The following is a 22,228-nucleotide window of genomic DNA, read 5'->3' as shown; positions in this document are numbered from 1 at the left end:
CTGCTAACTCCATCGGCTGACAGGAAGTTAGCCAAAACCACCGGATCGCTTACTTCTGCTTTAATGTGGAAACGGAAATGAACTAATACTAATAGAAATTGCTGTAATTCGCTATTATTCTTCATATACAAATACATAATTGTAGTTTCAACATAAGCAAATACAAAATCCAAGTTGAGTTTTTCATTATTGATCATAACAGCAGACATGAACAGTGTGCATTGCAGGGCCTGCCTCTGCCTTGGCTCAGCTTTGTCTACCACCAACAGAAAGCCAGTGAGAGGCAGACTGATGGAGAAACTAAAGACTGAATAGCTGAGCTTCTCCTCAGTCACTGGCATCTTACCTGCAGTGAGTCGGTGGTGTGGGAGGTTGGCTGGCCGGCCTTTCCGTATCCCTGACCATGAGCTGTCAGCAGCCGGCCCGTCAGATCTACCGCAGCCCGCCAGTTCTTGCTGGTCTGCAGGGTGGAAGAGACACAATGTAAGTGAAACACAAACCATGACTGATTGATGGAAACACGGGAAAAAGAATATATTGCTTGTTTTCAGCTGTCATTATTACAAAAACACTTTGCAGGACACATCACTAACAAGGTAAACACTTGGTATCAAGCACCTTGTTCTGAATATTCAAAGGTACTTATCAAACTACTTGCTGTGCTTCAGGAATTTCAATTTCATGATTACTCCATTTTTTGTCAGCTATGAAAACACTGTATTCTCTTGCTGACTTCTAGGAGCATTGCAGCATCACAGAAACAAGTTACAAACAACACTTTCTTGACATGGGAAGTGGCAAATTAAAACCAATCTTAAAGATCCCACAGGGCAAATTAGCATTTTCCTGAAAATGTGCAAAAGAAAACCTGAACTCTGTGGTCATTTGGGGTTCAGTGTCTTGCCCAAGGACACTTTGACATGCTCTTGTAGGAGGTGGGAATTCAAACACTGACCCTCTGATTAGGGGATGACCCATTCTGCCTCAGGCCTACGGAAGCACTCATTCCTCATCAGAAGATTTAGATTGGTCAGTTGCAGTGGAAATGTTCAAACATGACCTGATTCTGAGGCTCTGTTACTGATAAAAGTATACTCTTATTGGAATTTTTGTTATTTTGTAGGAGAAAAAAGCTTTTTTTTAATGTAAAACACTCCCATAGACTATGATATGCTTTAATGATATGTAAAACAAAATGTATTTCACCTCAAAATGCATCATAGGTAACTGTCTTAATCAGAGTTGGTCAGATAAAATGTGCACTGCCAAATAGGAAATCAGTTTGGTAGATTTTTCCTGAAAGGAGAACAGAACCGATAACGTCAGAGCTTATCGAAAACCACAGCCTTTAAACATTTAACACCGAAGTGTGTTTAATAGCAGGGATTCATTCATTAGCACACAGTCAGACAGGACAGATGATCCACACCAGTTTACTTGAAGGTGAACACACCTGAAATGATCCTATGTGCCTGTAGCAGGTTACGATATATTTATCGAAAATGGGCCCATTAACAAGTGTGGGTAGCGATTCATCCACATTAACGTGAGACTTTTTTATAACCAAATAGAAACTCCTCGTTGTCCCTTTAAAAATCTGAGATAAGAAACTATTTAAAATAGTGAAAAAATAACTGATATGTTATGTACATACATGTTATGATTATTATAAGAAAATTCAAGTTTGTGTCTAAGTGCACGATTCAAAGTGTTTACACTGGCACACGCACACACACACGCACACACACATGCACACACACACACGCACAGAGATATTAGCAGCATCTGCTTCCACAGGAGGTGGTACAATAGGTAAGAGGGGGGCAGAGGTGGGAGGGGGGCGTACAGTCACCCCACCCCATCAACACACATGACAAGGTCGGCTCGCCAATTGGGTCAGAAGAGCTGTGCCATTCATCACAGGCAGGGAGGTAATTAGGAGAGAGAGAGAGGAGAGGTGTGTGTGTGTGTGTGTGTGTGTGGGGGGGGGTTCTAGTCATCTGTATCACAAAACTCATCACGCCTTTGTCTCTTCCTCTGTTGTAGCTGCACTCTCTTCCTCAGCCTTCCTCTCTCCTCCTCTTCATCCATTTTCTCCTCCTCAGGATTCTTTGATACTTTCTTCTTGCCCAGTCAAGATGCTTCCTCTTCCTTTTCTTTCCCTTCCCTCCATTTCCTCCATCTCCTCCCTCTGACTTTCATGTCTGCCTCTCTTCTCTTCTCTTCCTGCCTCCTCTATTGCTCCTTCCTCATCCCTGCTCTGCTCTCCTCTCCTCTCCTCTCCTCTCCTCTCCTCTCCTCTCCTCTCCTCTCCTGCCCTGTGCCAGTAGCTGCACTGCCTCTGAATCTTCATTACGAGGGGAAATGAAGCTGAAAACGAGGAGGCAGCCTGGATGGCCAAAAGCAGCTGCAGTCACTCAAACACACACATCCTACAGTATACGCTATAGTACACTGCTGCCCTGCCACAGGGCACAAGAAGACAGGTGTGTGAGTGTGTGTGTCTACGTGTCTGTGTGAGACTTGGATACAGAGCAAGTATGGAAATGAGAACAGCTACCAGTGATGTACAGTAGCTGCATTTACACACACACACACACACACACACACACACACACACACACACACACACACACACACACACACACACACACACACACACACACACACACACACACACACACACACACACACACACACACACACACACACACACACAAGAGACAGGGCACAGAGGGATAAGGAGTTTCAACAGAGGATAAGCAGCATATGGGTGGAAGGAATATAACCACATGTAGTGAAAGAATGCAGGAGTCAAAGTTGGCCATAGTGGAAGGAAGAAAAAAGTGCTGAAGCTCTGGGCCAAAAGAGTTGGAAGGAGAAAAAAGGAGCAGTGGGTAGCAGAGTGGAGAGCAGGAGGAGAGGGGAGCAGAGGGCCAGGGGAGCTGCAGAGAAGCACTGTGAAAAACCCACAAAGTCTCAGACATAAACTTCAACTCAGCTTTAAGTAACAATGCAGCACATCTGCTATGCAAAGACTTATTCTCTTACACCAGCCTATAATTCAAAGTCCTGAATCAAACTGATCCAAACTAAGCATTACAGCCATACAGAAACACTGGGTGAGAGCTGAGTAGACAGCAGCCAGGCTTATGGCTCCGGTCTGTGACCAGAGGGTCAGGGCTCAGTCTCACTTAAAGAGCAACTAAACCCCTAAACCACTTTTTTCTGCTGAAAACAAATATATTTGGGTATGAAGTAGTGCTGTCGATTGATTCTGGTCCAACTTTTGACATTTTAGTCAAAATATTTCAATTTAGTGTATTTTGTAGTAAAAATGTAGAGTGACTGCCCTCTATGGGTTGAAACACGGCTATTACAATCAAATTTTTCTATTGGCTGAGATGGAGGCAGATGACGTTTTGGAGGCAGCTTTCGTCACCGTCCACCAGCTCCCGGACCAATCAGCACCGGCTGCTGCCTGCGGCTAACGGTTGCTAGGCACTCTAGCTGCTCTGCTGCGGCTAACGGCTCTGCTGCGGCTAACGGCTGCTAGGCACTCTAGCTGCTCTGCTGCGGCTAACGGCTCTGCTGCGGCTAACGGCTGCTAGGCACTCTAGCTGCTCTGCTGCGGCTAACGGCTGCTAGGCACTCTAGCTGCTCTGCTGCGGCTAACGGCTCTGCTGCGGCTAACGGCTGCTAGGCACTCTAGCTGCTCTGCTGCGGCTAACGGCTCTGCTGCGGCTAACGGCTGCTAGGCACTCTAGCTGCTCTGCTGCGGCTAACGGCTGCTAGGCACTCTAGCTGCTCTGCTGCGGCTAACGGCTCTGCTGCGGCTAACGGCTGCTAGGCACTCTAGCTGCTCTGCTGCGGCTAACGGCTCTGCTGCGGCTAACGGCTGCTAGGCACTCTAGCTGCTCTGCTGCGGCTAACGGCTGCTAGGCACTCTAGCTGCTCTGCTGCGGCTAATGGCTGCTAGGCACTCTAGCTGCTCTGCTGCGGCTAACGGCTCTGCTGCGGCTAACGGTTGCTAGGCACTCTAGCTGATCTGCTGCGGCTAACGGCTGCTATAGGCACGCTAGCTGCTGCCTGCGGCTAACGGTTGCTAGGCACTCTAGCTGCTGCCTGCGGCTAACGGTGGCTAACGGCTGCTAACAGCTGCCTGGATGGGAATCGTTAGCGGCTCTGCCCCAGTCGCGGTGCCGGTGACTGGCGGATCAGCTGTAGATGCACTGTGTCGCGGCTCCGGCGTCCTCTCCTAGTGTCCGCACTACTAGTTCTGTCAGAGTCGCTCGTTAGTAGCTCGTTAGTGTGATAGGAGAAGTGTCGATGTGTGTTTATTACTTTTTTTTTCTCCTTTGTGTGATTTCACGGGTGTGAATGGGGCGCAGGGCAAGGCAAGGCAATTTTATTTGTATAGCCCGTTTTTACAAACAGTTTGTCTCAAAGGGCTTTACATGGCATCGTAACAACATCCTCTGTCCTTAGACCCTCACATCCACTGAGGAAAAACTCCATGGAAAACCCTTTCAACAAGGAAAAATCGGAGAAACCTCAGGGTGAGCAACAGAGGAGGGATCCCTCACCCAGGACGGACAGACGTGCAATAGCCCCGCCCATAATCAAGGCATTTTTTGAATTTCAAGCCTAGGGCACGTCAGCCAAAACTGAGGGGTTAAGTTGCTCTGTAAACAAATAAATATTGTTACTGTAAAGGTCTTTGCACACCAAGTCCGTTTTTTTTCGTATGCGTTTTTTCAATCCGTCATCCGACAAAAATCGTTACGCGTTGCGTTTCTATATTCTGTTCCAAACTTAGGAAAGGGAGACACAGTGGTCATGCAGTGAGGATGACTTTTTGGTGCTCTCACTTGTCGAGAAATAAAAAGAGAAAAAGAAAATACTGTGTCCATCCAAGAGCGAGGGGACCTGCTTGTAAATGAGCAGCGGATTTATCATGATCACTTCAACTGTTTATTTTAGGATGTCAGTGGTCCAGTTTGATGATTATCAGATCTACTGAAGCCACACGTTAAAAAGAAGATTACCAATTTCCATGATTCTGAACAGCGGCTGACACACACGCAGGCAGCTCAGTGGGACCTCAACAGCCTCCAAACACTGATGTGAGTGGTCACAAAGCATTTTCACAGATGCGAAAAATGCAGAAAATCAAACCTGTTCTGAAAACTTTAATGATGGGCGACAGTTTCAGAGTCGGTGTATAAACATGATCGACACAACATGAGGTTGAATTTATTTTTTAACGTGCGGCAATTTTGGATTCAGTGTGCAAAGGCCTTAAGTGCTGTGAAAGAGATGTGATGATGATGGACAGCGGTCGACTCAAATGGTAAAACCTGAGCTCTGACCCCACTGAGGAAAAAGAGCAGGGACAGGGACAGGGACAGTGACTGGACTGTGTTTAAGATGCTAATCTAACATTTAGGATGCACAGGCTGCTGCCTCCAGCTGTCAGCAGCCAGTACAGTCAGGGACTGACATTTGTAGACTCTTTTCACTTTCTAATGGCCCAGTGTCGCCTGCTTTAGCCATGTCTTATGATCTGTGATCACACACATTTCTGCTGGAGCCTCATGGGAAAGACCATGCTGACCTATCGCTGTCACAGCAGAGCAGCCCCTCCCTGTAACCAATCTGCTGCTGAGGCCCCACAACCACCAGGCACCACCCAAACTCATGGAGACCCAGTCTACAACTAATCGCTATGTGTTGTTTTGAATGTAATGCGTGCTGCTGATGGTCTTTCATGGTTTGTCTGTTGTCTCCACTGCAGAGCGGGACCCGCTGCACTCTGGAAGCTAATGGCGCATTTCCACTAGCACGGCTCGGCTCGGCTCGGCTCGGTTTGGTTGTGTTTCCATTACAACTGAGTATCACTAGTGCCGCCGTGACGTCATTTACACAGCGCCGAGCAACGCTCTAAACTCTGTAAATATATAACTTTAGCAACATTTGAAACATTTTCAGGCGAGAAAGTAGTCGTTTAGATCCCCAACGTGTTGAAAATCTGACAAAATACCAGCTGTTTACAATTTTGTTTCAACGAAGTCGGTGTTACTAAAGCTAGCCGTAGTGAGCAACGCACTTCCTTTATTTTCAGAAAATAAAATACCCGTTGCCTTTTATCATAAGGAAAGCCATTACGATAGAATTGGTGCTTTTACTTTGTAAACAGGAAGTGAACCTACCCTCGCTGTAGCTAGCTTTAAACCGCCGTTTGGACTGCTCTAGTCCCGTTAACGGCATTTAACCGTTCAATATGCCTTACCGGAGAGTCTTGCCAGCTCTGAGATCGGCCTGGTTCATTGTAAAACATTTATTTATTGATGTAAATGTGGTGTTTTCTGTGCGTACAGACCCCAAGGCAGTGCTGCTCTTCTGTCTAACCACAAACAAACCTCTGCTACAGCCACAATTGTTAGATTTCATCAATGAGACCAACATTTATCCCCTAAAAAGAGTTTAACCAGCCGGTGGTAAACCTCTAAAAGCCATCGGGTAAGTTAATTAGCGGTCGTTTTCTCCCCGGGGTGACGATGGTAGGTTGGCCGGCGGAGCACGTCAGGAGCCGGGCTGCTGGCTCTGTGATGTCGCGGTCGCTGCTTGGACCTGGAGCTTCACTTCTCCCAAAAACATCGGGGCAAACTTCTAAACAGCCGTCGTTTGGATAAACTAACCGCACACTGGGGATCTAAACAGTTACTTTCTCGCATGAAAAAATAGTAGGTATAGTAGTAGTAGTCTGTTGTCGGTCGTCGCACGGTTATGACGCTTCCAGTGACGACACTCATGGGCCAATCTGTGGAAGGCAGTCGGCTGACGTCACGTTTTAGTAACGCTTCGGCTCGCTTGGAACCAGGGCTGAGGTGATACCAAAAGTGTACCTGGTTGCAGGTACTGCGTGCTAGTGGAAACACGCAAATAGCGCGCCGAGCCGAGCCGTATCGAGCCGAGCCGTGCTAGTGGAAATGCGCCATAAGTAATCATTGTCGTGGAAATTTTGGTTCTGCCGGGGGAGAGTCAAAGAACAAGACAGGAGAGGTAGCATGCACCCAAGTTTATTCTCCATTCTCCACAGAGAAGGGAACAGAACACAGAGCTACATGGCAGGTAGCAGTTCGGAGTAGTGCCCCCAGAACAGAGATTGCAGTCCCTTCTTACCCCACTTTATGACTCTGGTTACTTCATTACTACAAGCACTTCTAGCTTTCTCAGACAATAAACCACTTCAACAGATGTGTTACTCAACAAATGTCTACCCCAGTTGTTGGTTTCCCTATAGGAATTTACAGCCTAGATCAGTTAGTTAACAAGGTTGTACATGGGTCGTCCTAGTGTCCTTCCTCTGCCCCCAGGTTTATTGTAGTCAGAACACAAATGTCTCCACTACTTGAGTTAACAAGATTGCTACAAGATTTTACTACAACATTTCAAAGACTACTCTACCACTTATTACAAGGAGAATACCAATGGCAGCAAATCTTCCACCACATCATTATGCAATTGTTTTGAACGTGGCACAATCGTGTAGTCTCCATCCACTTATACATCTTGTCTGCTTTTACGGCACTTGTTGTTTTTCTGACAGCATAGACACTTTCTACCAATGTCTTTGTTTTAAAAATGCCGCTTATTTTTGCGCTTTGTTGTCTCATCGAGCTGTGAGCTCCAAGTAGGCCTGGGCGGGAGCTCAGAGTACCTACCCCGAAGCAGAGACTCTAAGTCCTGGGAGATGCTGCTACTATGGAGACACTAGGGGTGTCAGAATGAACTTTGCTATTCGAACTAGGGCTGGGACAATATGCTTTTCTCCCGATTCAATTCTTCTATGATTTTTTAGATGCCAATTTGGTTTAAATTGCGATTCTACGATATTGCAGATTTTCTCGATTTTTAGTCTGCATTTTTAACACCAGTGAAACAGTTAAATGATTATGACTGTCTACAGTCAACGACGTTCTAGGAAACAAACTATTTTGTTGTTGTTGTGCACGACATAGAGCTGCAGCTTCAAATTTACCAGCTGGGTTTTTAAAATTGCCCGTTTATTCGCCTACGTGTTCCTACACTACACTTTTTATCAATTGACCACCACTACTTATAATTAGTGCTGTCAAAAATATTAACGAAAATAAATTTTAATGCCGTCAATTTTTTTATTGCGAGATTAACGCCGGGGACACACCGGACGCGGAAGTGCCACGAATAGCCGCGAAGCACCGAGGAGTGGAGCCAGCAAAGATACTCTACACCGTCTTTGGAGCCAGTTTCCAGCAGCGCCGCGGCGCACATCTCCACGGCCGGCTTTCAGCACCTGGTCTGTTTTGTGCGCAAGCCGCGAGCAATCGCATCAAGCCGAGCAGGAAGTCAAACAAAGTAACACAAGACAATCAGGTCAATTTTCAAAATAAAACACCGCGATTGGCGAATACGGCCAATGTGTAAGTTTGTGTTTATTTATCTAAACAGAGTGCGAGAGAGATGAACACACACATACCTACACATAAGCTACACATTCACAACAACACACACATGCACACTGGGTACACACCCACACAGCTGAGGGGCAGAATCGTCAATACGATGTGTGTGTGCGTTTGTAGCTTATTTGTGTTTAGCTATTTATCTAAACAGACACACACACACACACACACACTATTGATAGATTTTGTTTCAAATGTGAATGACTGCTCAAAGTGAGAATGTTAGTGTGTGTGTGAAATACTGTATAACACTACATGTTTTCAATAAAAAAAACATTTGCACAAAGCAAGCCTATCCACGTTTCCATGTTGATAAGAGTATTAAAATGATAATTCAAGGGACATTTAGAATAGATAAAAATGTGTGATTAATTTGCGATTAATCGTGAGTTAACTATGACATTCATGAGATTAATCATGATTAAATATTTTAATCGATTGACAGCGCTACTTATAATATTTCGATTTCCCTTCTTAAAGTTTTATATTGAGTTGTTAAACCTAAGTGTGTTGCTTACTGTTACATAACAGAGAGATTGACAGCCCCAGCTCTGTAGAATTACCCCACAGTTCCTGAGGTGGACACACGGCTATAGAAATGGCTGTAGAAAGGTTGGTGCCAAGAGGACTGCTTGTGTCTACAGAGATAGACGGATGCTCCTCTGATCTTTGTCCTTCGAGGTGACGGTCGGTGCCTCTTCTCAGTTTCAAAGCAATAAACCTCATGGTTGTGGAGATGTCTCAGTCTGAGCAAAAGTGGTGGAAGAACACACGAGTCTCACTCCTCCAAGTTCTAGCTTGCTATGAATTGCATCACACACATGCATGTTGTCACTCCCCAGGTTGGATGAATTCAATTAACACAGAATGGGCAGCAGGAGGACAAAAAAAAAAAAAAGGAAAAACAATAGGCTGATTGTGATTAATAATTGAGCTCAGCTAAAATAACTCTGCAATAAGGCATAATCAGATCCCCCCCAAATCAAATGAGGTAGAATTACTCCGGTGATTTATTGCCACTGATATTAAATAAGGAATTGACTACAGGGGCTTGGTGAGAGAAGTGTGTGTTGGGGATTGTGTCGGCGCGACGGTGGGGAAGGGACGTTTTCGTTTGTTTGCCGATGCTTGCTTTTGGCGGCTGTGAGCAGTGGGCTTGCCTTTGTTCCTGACAGAACAAAACAGCAGGCAAAAGAAAAGAGTAATACAAGAAATAACACAAAAGAAATCAGATGCGACCCGCTGAATGACACAACAGAACCTGAGACATGTCCAAAGGTAAGCACTCAAATCCTAGAGCCATTAGGGAACAGAAAGTTTTCAGCAACATGGAGAGGAAATGTACAGACCTTTGCAGTGACAAATGAGCATGACGTGCTCCAGATAAGACAGGAGCATGTATGAATCAGGGGTGGAACACTAAATCCACGGTTTGGATCATATCACATTTTTTGTGGTCATGGTTTTCGGTTGGTTTCCGTATACCTTGTATATATTTTTTGACTTTTTATCCTTTAATTGATAGCACAGTGGAGAGAGAGACAGGAAATGGGGAGGTAGAAACCAGGGCCGCCTGCAGTGAGGACTGTAGCCTCAATATGGGGCTAAACGCCGCCCCACGTTGTTGTTTTTAACTACACACAAATACCAACATAAGATATCCAAAACTTATCAGTTTAAAAAAAACAATGTCTTGTATAGTCATGTCAAAACTGAAAGGGTTAGGGTTAGTGACCCTACACACACACCCATGCTTTCTGACGTTTATTCTAGTATAATAATAATATATGATAACACAATAAGGTGATCCAATGCAGTTATTTTAATTGCCAGGACGTCTGTGAAGAGAGAACTGGCATGTAAACAAGCAAAGCTGGCATAATAATGGGTCTTAAAGGGATAGTTCACTCAAAATTGAAATTTCAATCATTATCTACTCACCCTCATGTCGACTTCTCGAAGCTCCTCTTCCCGGTTCGTCAAATTTGGACGAACTGGAAAGAGGACGGACCCTGGTTTGTCCAAATTTGATGAACCGGGAAGAGGAGCTTCCGCTACAAACAAGCTTGAAATATAGACTTATTTAATTTTTTTCCGGACAATTACGCATTTCGGGGCTTCAATACAAGACGGACATTACATACGAGCAGCATGGAGGTATTTGGATGTTTTTTGGTGTGTCTTTTTGTTACGAAGACAGTTGGTATCCATTTGCAACCGTTATATGGACATGCACTGCTACGCCGAGACCCCCTGTAACTCAGAGAAGCCACGGAGGACTCTGAAACTTCTCCCAGCCCTTAGTCCACATGAGGGGGAGTAGATAATGAGTGAAATTTCAATTTTGGGTGAACTATCCCTTTGAGGGCATTATAGGGAATGTGAAGTTACGTCACGCCGTGGCACGTTGGGCGCCATCTTTGGAGGATCGTGGATGTAAACACTTGCTCGTCTCCCTAAAAAAAGTTCCCCAAAGTCGCTTAAAAGTAATCATGGTGGGACAGTACTGCTGCGTAAATAAATGCCACAGTAATATATGCACTAATACCAAAAACGAGATAGTTCACGATGTCTGGATCAGTCAGTGGAGGGAGTAAATCTGGGTCTTGAATCCAGTCCCTTAACGGCAAAACGTAGGATCGACACCGTTAATAAGTTGTAGTTTTTCTGTGTACCGTTGTTTCTCGTTAGATTTGAGTTTATCACGATATGTTCCTCCTTCGTTTTCCTCCCCCTTCTCCATCTCTTTTTCTTTCTCTTTTTCTTCTTGCTGGTTTTCCTCCGTTTTCCCCACTCTGTTTACGTTTGCGTTCCTCCAAAGATGGCGCCGACGTCCCACAACGCAAAGCAGCGTGACGTCAGCTTCACATTCTCTATAGCGGGATCTCTGTTTAAAACAGGCTTCAGAGTGTGCACGGAGAGGAGGGGCTGCTCATGGACAGGTCCGCTGTCAATGTGTTTGTGAGAGAGAGAGTGGGGCAAGGTCCACTCATTCACATCTCTACAAAAAGAGGAAAAACAAAAAAAGTTGCACATGCGTATGAACCGAACGACACAAACACTCAGGACCGAGACGGTCGAAGTGAACCGCTTGGAGTGTTTTCATAAACCATTCCAATCCTCGTATGATTAGTATGAATTGCCATGGCACGGACATTCCCCTATAATATCCTAGAAGCAAAGAAAAGGCCGGTCTAAGGTACATTCAGTTCAACACACAACTTCATTGATTGGAATCAAGAAGACTGACTTTTACAGTAGTATGACAATACTTCACACATACTCCTACTTCCTAACACCCACACAGACAATGTGTGCAAGGCAAACACACACAGATTTCATCCTCTCTCTCTCTCTCTCTCACACACACAGACACTCACACACACACAAAAACACATATACATAATTAGTCTCCTCGCAAATTTAAAAGGGGTGAGGCTTCTTAATTGTGTTGAACATTCCAAGTTCATTGCACCTTTTCCTTTGGTGGCTTAAAAAAACCCCTGCATAACAAAGCTCAATGAACAAACGAACGCCCACTTGTTCTCTCTCAAGACGCAAAGCCTCCGGCTGAATCAGACTTAAAAAGGCTTCCGCACACCAGCTTTAGTTAACACAGAGAGCTTCACTGCTACTTCAATTAAGCCTTGGCATTTTGGATTACACAGAGGATGTGGGGAGAAAAAAACATTAGTGATATGCAAAAAGTGCAAAGCAGTCATTGCAACGGTGACTAACTTTACTTTGATGCCTCTGTAGTTAGTCTCTAAACACTGGGATGGAACATTACCCTCCAGCAGGAGGACGGCCTGCTTGGCTACTGTACTGATGTGAACTTCGCACAGCAGCCATTTTGTTTCCCACGGGCAATCGCTGGACTCTTCAAAACAGTAACACTGAGAGATGTTGAGATGCAAAGTGGCATAATATATCATGTGAAGGAACTGCACTAGCTCTCGGCTTGTGAGAAAACTCTACATATCACTCCCTCAGATGGTTGAAGACAGCCTCCCAGTTCTAAGTGATGCTCCACTGGGTAATATCAACCACTGATTGACTAGTGGGCTACTGGATGGCTTTTGATTGTCTGGTTGTCAATAATAACAGCATGTCCCATTTCCTTTTCCCCTCTGAGATTGCAGCTGAAGACGGCATTCAAGATTCAAGTTCCATTTCAGGCCTGAATCGCAGCCACCGACTCCCAATGTACAGCACACACAGGGAGTTGATGCTGACTGACTTGGTTAAGGAATCATGAGGACACTGTTATTACAAAGGTGATTTCTGAGATCTGGTATATTGGGAAAAAAGAAAGCTTGAGGAGGAGGTTCAGATCATGCTTACTTCTCCGTAGCTCATAGTGCCCAAATGATGAAGACTACTAACTTTTGTGATCCCATAACCTTTCCTCAAGTGCCGCCAACTCCATCCTGATGATTATAGGATGGATTGCCATGAAATATTTAGTGGTAGTGGTCCTCCTCCAGTGTCAAAGTTTTAAAGGGGACATATAATGGAAATATCACGTTTTGAAGGCTCTTTAACATATATAAGTGTTTGTCTTGCCTTCCGCCCCAAAAATGTGAGAACTGAGAAAATAATCTGTCATTTGCAGTCTCCCTATAAAATGAGCTGTTCCCTCAGTTGTCTTCCAGTGATGTAACTAGTTTTCTAATTTGCATAATCCCACCCCTACCTGGTAGCAGTAGAAGGGGCGGGGCTAGCAGTGGTTCATTAGCATTTAAAGGGACAGACACTGAAAGCAGCCGTTCTGAACAGGGCTGTTTAGAGAGGATGAAAAGAGCTGTGATGTTTGATCCTTGGGGGATTTTGACCAAAGCATGTCACAGACATGTCTTTAAGACACCTGGGAACTATTTTAATTTGTGGAAAAGGGGCATCACATGTCTCCTTTAACTCTTTTGCGACCACACTAATTGCTCATCACATCCGCTCAGGACCACATGTTTTTGGCTATTTGTTTACCTTTTTTCTCACGTCGAACCGAACTCTGTACATCACCTAGAAACAAACGGTCTTCACGTGGTTGAAGAGTGACTTTCCAACGTGCTCCTCGAAAAAACGGCGAGTTTTTCCGCCGTTTCGTTCGTGATTACGAAGGAGAAGAAGAGAGCTGGGTTTCTCCAAAAACGGAGCTCCCGCTCTAGTTTCAGAGAAAAATGCACTTTTGTGTCAAGTGGCAGTCGGCTCATTTTACCGCTACTCTGCAGTGTGGCATGTCTCCCAAATCATACGGCTAAATAAGTATTTAGCGGAGACAGCTCCGTGACACTACTGTGTGACTGACCACCGCTGAGTGCTTTGGGACGGGGCGGCCGGTCACAGCGCCCGCTGCACAGCATCCACTGCTGCACGGTGAAAACAGCAGAGATAACGGGCTTTCAGGTCCGAATCTCCAAACCAGAAACGTTTGTAACAGCACCGGAAAAAGTTGCTAGATTTGTCGCTAGTCACTTTTGACAAAAAAAAGTCGCCAAGAGGGTTTGGAGTTGGTGTAGCCGACAGCCGCACAGCGCTGCACGCTGTCCCCAGAGCAGCATTCAAGGAGACCGATTACTCAGACAAAACCAAGATCACACAGTTTATAAAAACCATTAGCCTATGTTTTGATTGTAGTTTAAAACAGTTTTACATATCAGAGGACTACCATATTCACACACAGGGTACCTGAGAGTGTCTATTATCATAATCTGTAAAAAAAACAAAAAACGGTTTTGACAAGTTATCTCGTCGATGGTCGTGAACGTTCGGCAGGCTGTGACGAGTTTACTCATCAATGGTTGCGAAAGACTTAATGTGCCCAGCAGGAATGGCGTACCATCAGTCATTTTGTGATCTCCAGGCCAGTCTACATCACTTCAGTCAACTTGGTACATTTAACTTCAGTGCAATTATGTTCTGGAATGATGACAACAATTCAACAGATGATATAATAAATGGAAATGATGCCAACAGACCAACAGGCCAGCCTCCTGCTGCCCTTTTACTGTAGGTCTGATCACATGACTGCAGACAGAATAGACAGAAACCCAGCCAGCCACTAAGGTCTAAACATGCTCCTGAGCACTACGATAGTTGACGTTGCATTCACAGACCTCAGCCTGCAAGTGGAACTGCTGGAAATGACAGCTATGGAAAAAGGTTATGATAATGACAAGTAAAGGTTACAGCAATGATATCAAAGTGCAATGCAGCAGCTGGGTCGTTGCAGTGATTATGGGGGTGTGTCTGTCTGACCCAGCAAGGTGGGTCGCTCTCTCACTCTTCTGCACACGCACACGCACACACACACACACACACACACACACACACGCTGGCCCCAGGCCCAGACAACATCATGCTGTGGGAGGAAAGAGAGAGTCTGCGGTGGATAGTACAGAGGGAACGGAGAGAGAGAGGAAGAGGGAGGGACGGGGCAAGGGGAGGAGGAGGAGGAGGAGGAGGAAGAGGAGGAGGGCTGATTGCTAATGAGAGAGACAGATGAGGCCAGCCCAGGGTGGTGCTGAGCCAGAGATTAGCCCACTGCGGACCACACCACAGTGAAGACAGGAGAGGTCAGTGGGAAGACAAAGGGAGAAGTAGAGAGATGTTGTGTGACCAACCTCAGGTCACACAACATCCAACTTCAACATTCACATGCACAGTTCACATCCTGCTTTGGTGAGACCTATTGTCAGAGTTTTGGACATTTCTGACACCCTCATCGTTGTCAAAGAGTGATCTGGGACACAAAGGCAACAAAGAGGGAGACAATCAGTTAATCATTATGAAACATTGCTAATAATTGCGGATTGCACAGGAAACTGCCGTCTGTCAATAAAATTAAAGGGATAGTTCACCCAAAATTGAAATTTTACTCATTATCTACTCATCCTCATGTGGACTAAGGGCTGGGAGAAGTTTCAGAGTCCTCCGTGGCTTCTCTGAGTTACAGGGGGTCTCGGCGTAGCAGTGCATGTCCATATAACGGTTGCAAATGGATACCAACTGTCTTCGTAACAAAAACCAAAAAACATCCAAATACCTCCATGCTGCTCATATGTAATGTCCGTCTTGTATTGAAGCCCCGAAATGTGAAATTGTCCCGAAAGAAATTAAATAAGTCTATATTTCAAGCTTGTTTGTAGCGGAAGCTCCTCTTCCAGGTTCGTCAAATTTGGACGAACCAGGGTCTGTCCTCTTCCCAGTTCGTCCAAATTTGACGAACCGGGAAGAGGAGCTTCGAGAAGCTTCCACTACAAAACAAGCTTGAAATATAGACTTTTCTAGACAATTTCGCATTTCGGGGCTTCAATACAAGACGGACATTACATACGAGCAGCATGGAGGTATTTGGATGTTTTTTGGTGTGTCTTTTTGTTACGAAGACAGTTGGTATCCATTTGCCACATGGACAAGCACTGCTACGCCGAGACCCCCTGTAACTCAGAGAAGCCACGGAGGACTCTGAAACTTCTCCCAGCCCTTAGTCCACATGAGGGTGAGTAGACAATGAGTGAAATTTCAACTTTGGGTGAACTATCCCTTTAAGTACAACGGGTCTTTTCTTTTTCAATGAAATATTTTTTACATCTGACAGTAGGACGTTCACATGCCAACAATGGCCTGGCTGACTTTTCCTGTGACAGTTCAAAATGTTTGCAGTGAAAAACAAAACAAAACAAAAAACCGCTACTGGTCAAAGTTACACCACAACGTCTGTAAGCAGTGATCAATGTTTACAACAGACAGTTGGGGAAATAACTTTTCATTTGAGCTATGTGGCTAACCTGGAGGTTTGTTTACAACCTGTACAACGACCTGTGTCTCTTGCTCTGTTGTAGCGATGTGGCCACATTTACAGATGTCAGAAATTCATTTGGTTACAGCAGTTTCAGCAGCAGGATGGACTCTCAGAGCTCTTAAGGTGGATAAGTCATAAGTTCTGAGAAATTTAGATTCAGAGACTTAACCACAGACAGTCACCGGATCATTTAACACAGACAAACAGCTGAATCCAGCTTAACTCATTCATAAAAAAAATGGCCTAATTGTTTATAACTGCTCACTTAACTGACTTCGATATTATTAAATGAATTATCAAAGGCTTATACAAAATGATAAAAATTTCTTGCTATTTTGCCTCAATCAGCTCCCTTATTTTTTCTGTGAACTTTAAAAAGTAACAGCTACTTATAATTTTGAGTCAGTCAGTTAATCAAGTGATTAAAATAAATTATTGACAACAATGAATGATCAAATAATCATTTAAGTAATTTAACAAGAAGTCTACCAAATATTGTGGTTCCAGTGTGTACGACAATTGCAGGTAACCCTTGAGTCTCTGTGGAGATTCATCAGTTTATTTCTGTGTGTAATGGCTACTCTCCAACAGCTTTGAGACTAAAAAATGGTTTTAAAGGAGACGTATTCTGCCCCTTTTCCACAAATTAAAATAGTTCCCAGGTGTCTTAAAGACATGTCTGTGACATGTTGTGGTCAAAATCCCCCAAGGATCAAACATCACAGCTCTTTTCTTCCTCTCTAAACAGCCCTGTTCACAACGGCTGGTTCCAGTGTCTGTCCCTTTAAATGCAAATGAACCACTGCTTGCCCCGCCCCACCCCTTCTATCCACCTTTTTCCGAACGTCAAAAACGTAAGCCTGTTTTGCCGGTTTTGCTCTTCCGGTGGAATTTTATATTTACGTTTCCATGGTTTCGGTAGTCGCGGTAAATGCATGGATTTCTTTTTTTTTTCTTTTCAATGAAAATCTGCAAAACGCATGGATCATCACAGCAGCTTTTGACAGTGGATATCACAAAAATTGACATCCATGTTAAAAGCCAGCATTAATAGATCCATGCATTTACCGCAACTATGACAACGACTGAAAACCATGGAAACGTAAACGTACAATTCCACCAAACCGGCAAAACCAGCTCCCGGTTTTGACCATAGATGACGTTTGGAAACTTGTGGATTGGTAGGGGTGGTATGCAAATCCGAAAAATAATTTCATCATTGTCAGTATAGGGCTCACATACCTGAGTGTTTTATGTGAACTGAGCGTGTTAACAGGAGGCAGATCGTTTACTCTGCGATGGATAGAAACACTACGTGAGGAACAACAAAGAGCTACAGTGTTTAAATGCAGAGTTTAACACCTCAACAGCTGCTAGCCAAGACAACAAGGTCAGTACCACCTTAGTTTTATCATCCAAAACTGGTAGCTGAGGCAGATAAGCCCCAATCAGGGAGCAGCTGGGAGTTTTCGAGCTAACATGAGGCAACCAGCGTTTCCAAAAGTCTGTTTTTGTTGCTTTGAACCCTGATAGAGTAAAACTCATGCTACTCATCTTTTTACCATGAGAGCATCCTCTGTGGGTGCTTATAATTAAAAATGATCAAATGTAATGTGTTACATTACTTTGATGAAATAATTGAAGTAATTATTAATCTGTATTATATTTAAAAACCTCCCCACAATTACTGGCATTCTTATTTACTTTGCATGTGTGTGTCTGTACGTATGAACGGGGGGAGTGTGTGGTGGCAGTGGGTGCAGTCACACTCTGCAGCATGACTCATTCTGCCAGCTCATACCATAGCCCTGCAATACGCACGCACACGCATCTCCAAGCCCCTTCTCCTATAACCTTAGCCATCACCAGTAAAATCATGCCTTAACCCCCACGCACGCACACACCCACACACATACGTGAATGAGATCAAATTACTTGACATGTGTATTTGATACCCATGGCGATCGAAAACACTAACACCCACATGACAACATACACACACTTGCACTGCGTGTGTACAGCCAGGTATCAGCAATCGGAGCTTCTATGTGACTGATCAGGTTTGTTGAAAAGCATCAAGTTTCAGCAGGCTACACTTTTAATGGCCATGAGCTTACTGACATTTCCGTCTCTCTGTGTGTGTGCGCGCCTGTGTCTCTGTGTGTCTTCTGCTTGTGCACATCCTCTCATTTACTAAATCTCAACCTCCCTCCCAGCTCAGTGAGCTACATCACCTACGACAGCTTTGATCAATGAGTTTGCTTGATCTTTGAAGTTTGGAAATTTCATAATTTATTTGTAGGTAAGAAATGTGAATGTGAGTACATGGGTGTTTATGGAGATGTCAGATGGTGTCTGATCCATTCATCAGAGGGGGTGATTCAATGATTATTAGATCAGCAAAGCCATCACTTGCTCTGATTGAGACCAAACTGAGCAGGTTGTTCGGGCCAAGCACTGAGGTGACATGTCGTTTGGCTGGAGGCCTTGGGATCACGTCTCTGTGTTGGCAAACATCTGCCTGACTGAGGTGTTTTTCAACAGCTCATTGAAAGGAGCTCTGCAGCTCACGCTGACGTTGATTCCAGTGAAAAAAAAGGGACAAGTAAAAAGAGAATTTCAAATAATGTGATTTTCTAGGTCTTGGAAAAAAAAAGATCCTGGTGTTGTGAGGACCTGATGACAGAGACGGTTTAGAAACCAAGACGGCCCATGACGAGTCAGCTTCCTGTATACATTCTCCACGGCCCGCCCCTTTAGGAGACTAGCAGCAGTCTCGAGTCCATTGACTCCAATGAGAGAACACAGATTATGGTTGATTCTTTTGCCCCATATTAACTTAAAGGGATAGTTCACCCAAAATTCAAATTTCACTCATTTTCTACTCACCCTCATGTGGACTAAGGCCTGGGAGAAGTTTCAGAGTCCTCCGTGGCTTCTCTGAGTTACAGGGGGTCTCGGCGCAGTACTGCATGTCCATATGACGGTAGCGAACGGGGCTCACTTTTCTTTGTCAAAAAAGACACACCAAAAAACATAGTGCTCGTCTGTAATGTCCGTCTTGCATTGAAGCCCCGACATGAGAAATTGTTCCGAAAAAAAATGTTGTTTGTAGCGGAAGCTCCCAGTGTCTCAGTTCACTGCTCTGCCTGTGTCAGTGCAAATCGCGCACAGGCAGAGCAGTGAACTGAGACACTGGGAGCTTCTGTTCGCTACCGTCATATGGACATGCAGTGCTGCGAGGACCCCCCCCCCTGTAACTCCAAAAAGGCACGGAGGACTCTGAAACTTCTCCCAACCCTTAGTCTACATGAGGGGGAGTAGAAAATTAGTGAAATTTGAATTTTGGTTGAACTATCCCTTTAGGTAAATATTGGACTTATTTTTCACAAGACACATCTCTTCTGAACATTTTGACACGAAAATGTCAATTTTCAGATGGACGCATCAGGAGAAAATGAACTTTGTTCACAACCTCTCTGGCAAGATTTGGCACAGATCTCCTAGGCAACGTCAAACAAATGTTCACAAACGGCCGCGCTAATTATTTTAATAATATTCGTCATGCTGAATATGACTGTTAGCTATGTAAACATTTAATGTTATCATAGAAAATATAAATAGCTCACTTTTGTCTACCTACAACTTTTATAAATCCACACACATGTTCACAACACGAGGTGGGGGGACGGGTGACCACGCCCACCTAGGAGACAGGAAGCGATACCATTTGGAGCAGCTTGTTAGGGGCCATATAGAATATATTTGCTGCTGACAAGACATGCTGAGGTCTATAAGTTCTTTTGTGTCCAAATATTCATCAGGAAATACATTAGCTTTTTCATAGATTTGTAATGCAACTACCAATTTGCCTCACACTCACAATTAGGTGAGAAAAAACACATCAAATCAAATGTTAACAAGGGTTAGTAAAGCAGATTAGTAGAGCATCTCTAGCAAAAAGCACCACATTTCCTAAGATCAGAGGGCTTTCAGTGCTTCTGAAGAAAATGCATTCTAGAGGTCAAATAAATGGATTCCACGTATTTCCTCATATTTGCAAATGTGTGCTCAATGAACACAGTATGCTGGGTGTGATAGTCACTGGAGGTGGCTGCACTCTGGGCATCACTGTACTGTTCTTTTGGAGTTTAATTGTATCTGTATTTGAGTTGTCATTGTGTCATGACACTTCTCCACAATGATTACTATGTGTTAGCCTTGAGGAGAGGGGTCGGCTAGACTACAACTGAAAGAGGTGCATGATGGAATCAATGAGCATCATGGTTCTGGGATTGGGAGGGAAACATCTGTGAGTTTGAAACAAAAATGTCCATGCAACAACTCTATCAATCTCTATTCCAGCCTCCACTCAGTCAAGCCATTACTCAAAAAAACACACTTTGATACCTGTTCTCTGAGCACTTATAGGTCCACATCCAATCTTTCTGTTCAAGGTAATATCTTGGAAAGAGCTGTGTTGAATCAGTTAGTAGTTTTTCTACTCAGAAACAATTTATATGAAAAGTCTCAGTTGGGTGTGGGCTGAACATAGCAAAGTGATAGCAATGACTGAGTGCAGACCATAAGAACATCTGACTGATCACAAAATACTTCTGCACAGACTGGAACATTTCATTGGTCTCACAGGAACCACACTTAAAGGGATACGCCAACATTTTTTTTTAAACGTTATCTTGCCTCACTCCCCAGTCCATGACAAGCTGATAGACACCATCCTTTCGACTGTGCGTGCAGTAACAAGGGAGATGCGGGCAGAGCTGGCGCACCGCTAATTAGCTTAGCTCAAACGCCGGACGTCTACGGGTAATGGTATCCTGCCTCATCCTAAAGTCATCAGAAACACTCTTCAACAACTCTAAACGGACCGATCTTCGTCTCAGAGCTGACAACTCTCCGGTAAGGCATCTTGAGCGGTCAAATGCCGGTAACGGGATGACATCGGTCAAAACGGAGGGTTCAAGCAAAGATGGTTAATTTTGGTGGTAGGTTTCGAGGGTAGGTTAGCTTCCTATCTCAAAGTAAAAGCACTTCTGTATGTAAAGGGCAACGGGTGTTCTATTTTATGAAAGTAACCGGTAGTGCGTTGGTCACAACGGCTATCTTTAGTAGCTCCGAATTTGTCCGAACAAAATTGTAAACAGCTGGTATTTAGACAAATTAACGACACACTGCTGATCTAAACGGCTACTTTCTCGCCTAAAAATGTTTGAAATGTTGATTAAGTGATATATTTACAGAGTTTAGAGCTAAAATGAAATCAGCTTCGGAGCTACTAAAGCTAACGCACTTCTGGTTAACGTTGCTTTCACAAAATAAAACACCCGTTGCCCTTTACAAACAGAAGTGCTTTTACTTTCAAATAGGAAGCTAACCTACCCTCGATGTCGCTAGCTTGAACCAAAATAAACCGTCTTTGCTTGAACCCTCCGTTTTGACCGATCTCGTCCCGTTGCCGGCATTTGACCGCTCAAGATGCCTTACCGGAGAGTTGTCAGCTCTGAGACAAAGATGGGTCCATTTAGAGTTGCTGAAGAGTGTTTCTGATGACTTTAGGAGGAGGCAGGATACCATTACCCGTAGACGTCCGGCGTTTGAGCTAAGCTAATCTGCTGTGCGCCAGCTCTGCCCGCATCTTCCTTGTTACTGCACGCACAGTCGAAAGGATGGTGTCTATCAGCTTGTCATGGACTCGGGAGTGAGGCAAGATACAGTACATTAAAAAAAATGTTGGCGTATCCCTTTAAGTGTTTGAAGACCTACCTCTAGGCATGGGTCAGTATGGAATTCTGATGGCAAAAAATATCATGGTTTTACAGTTTCATATTGTGATTACTGCTCTTAAACGTGTTGTATTTTTTTTCTTACCCAGACATTCAAAACAACTCTTCCATTG

General features: G+C 44.3%; 1 protein-coding gene across 1 annotated transcript in view; it reads right to left on the bottom strand.

The window, feature by feature from the left end:
* The window catches only part of trappc12 (trafficking protein particle complex subunit 12), a 50,301-nt gene that overhangs the window by 18,078 nt on the left and 9,995 nt on the right, over positions 1-22,228 (bottom strand). Inside the window, exon 4 of the mRNA XM_083998295.1 lies at positions 347-460. Within this exon, the coding sequence (XP_083854421.1) occupies positions 347-460 (114 nt within the window). The remainder of the gene's footprint in view (positions 1-346; positions 461-22,228) is intronic.

Source organism: Trachurus trachurus (assembly GCF_905171665.1).
Source record: "Trachurus trachurus genome assembly, chromosome: 22".
Lineage (NCBI taxonomy): Eukaryota > Metazoa > Chordata > Actinopteri > Carangiformes > Carangidae > Trachurus > Trachurus trachurus.
This window is presented reverse-complemented; position numbering and strand designations above follow the sequence as displayed.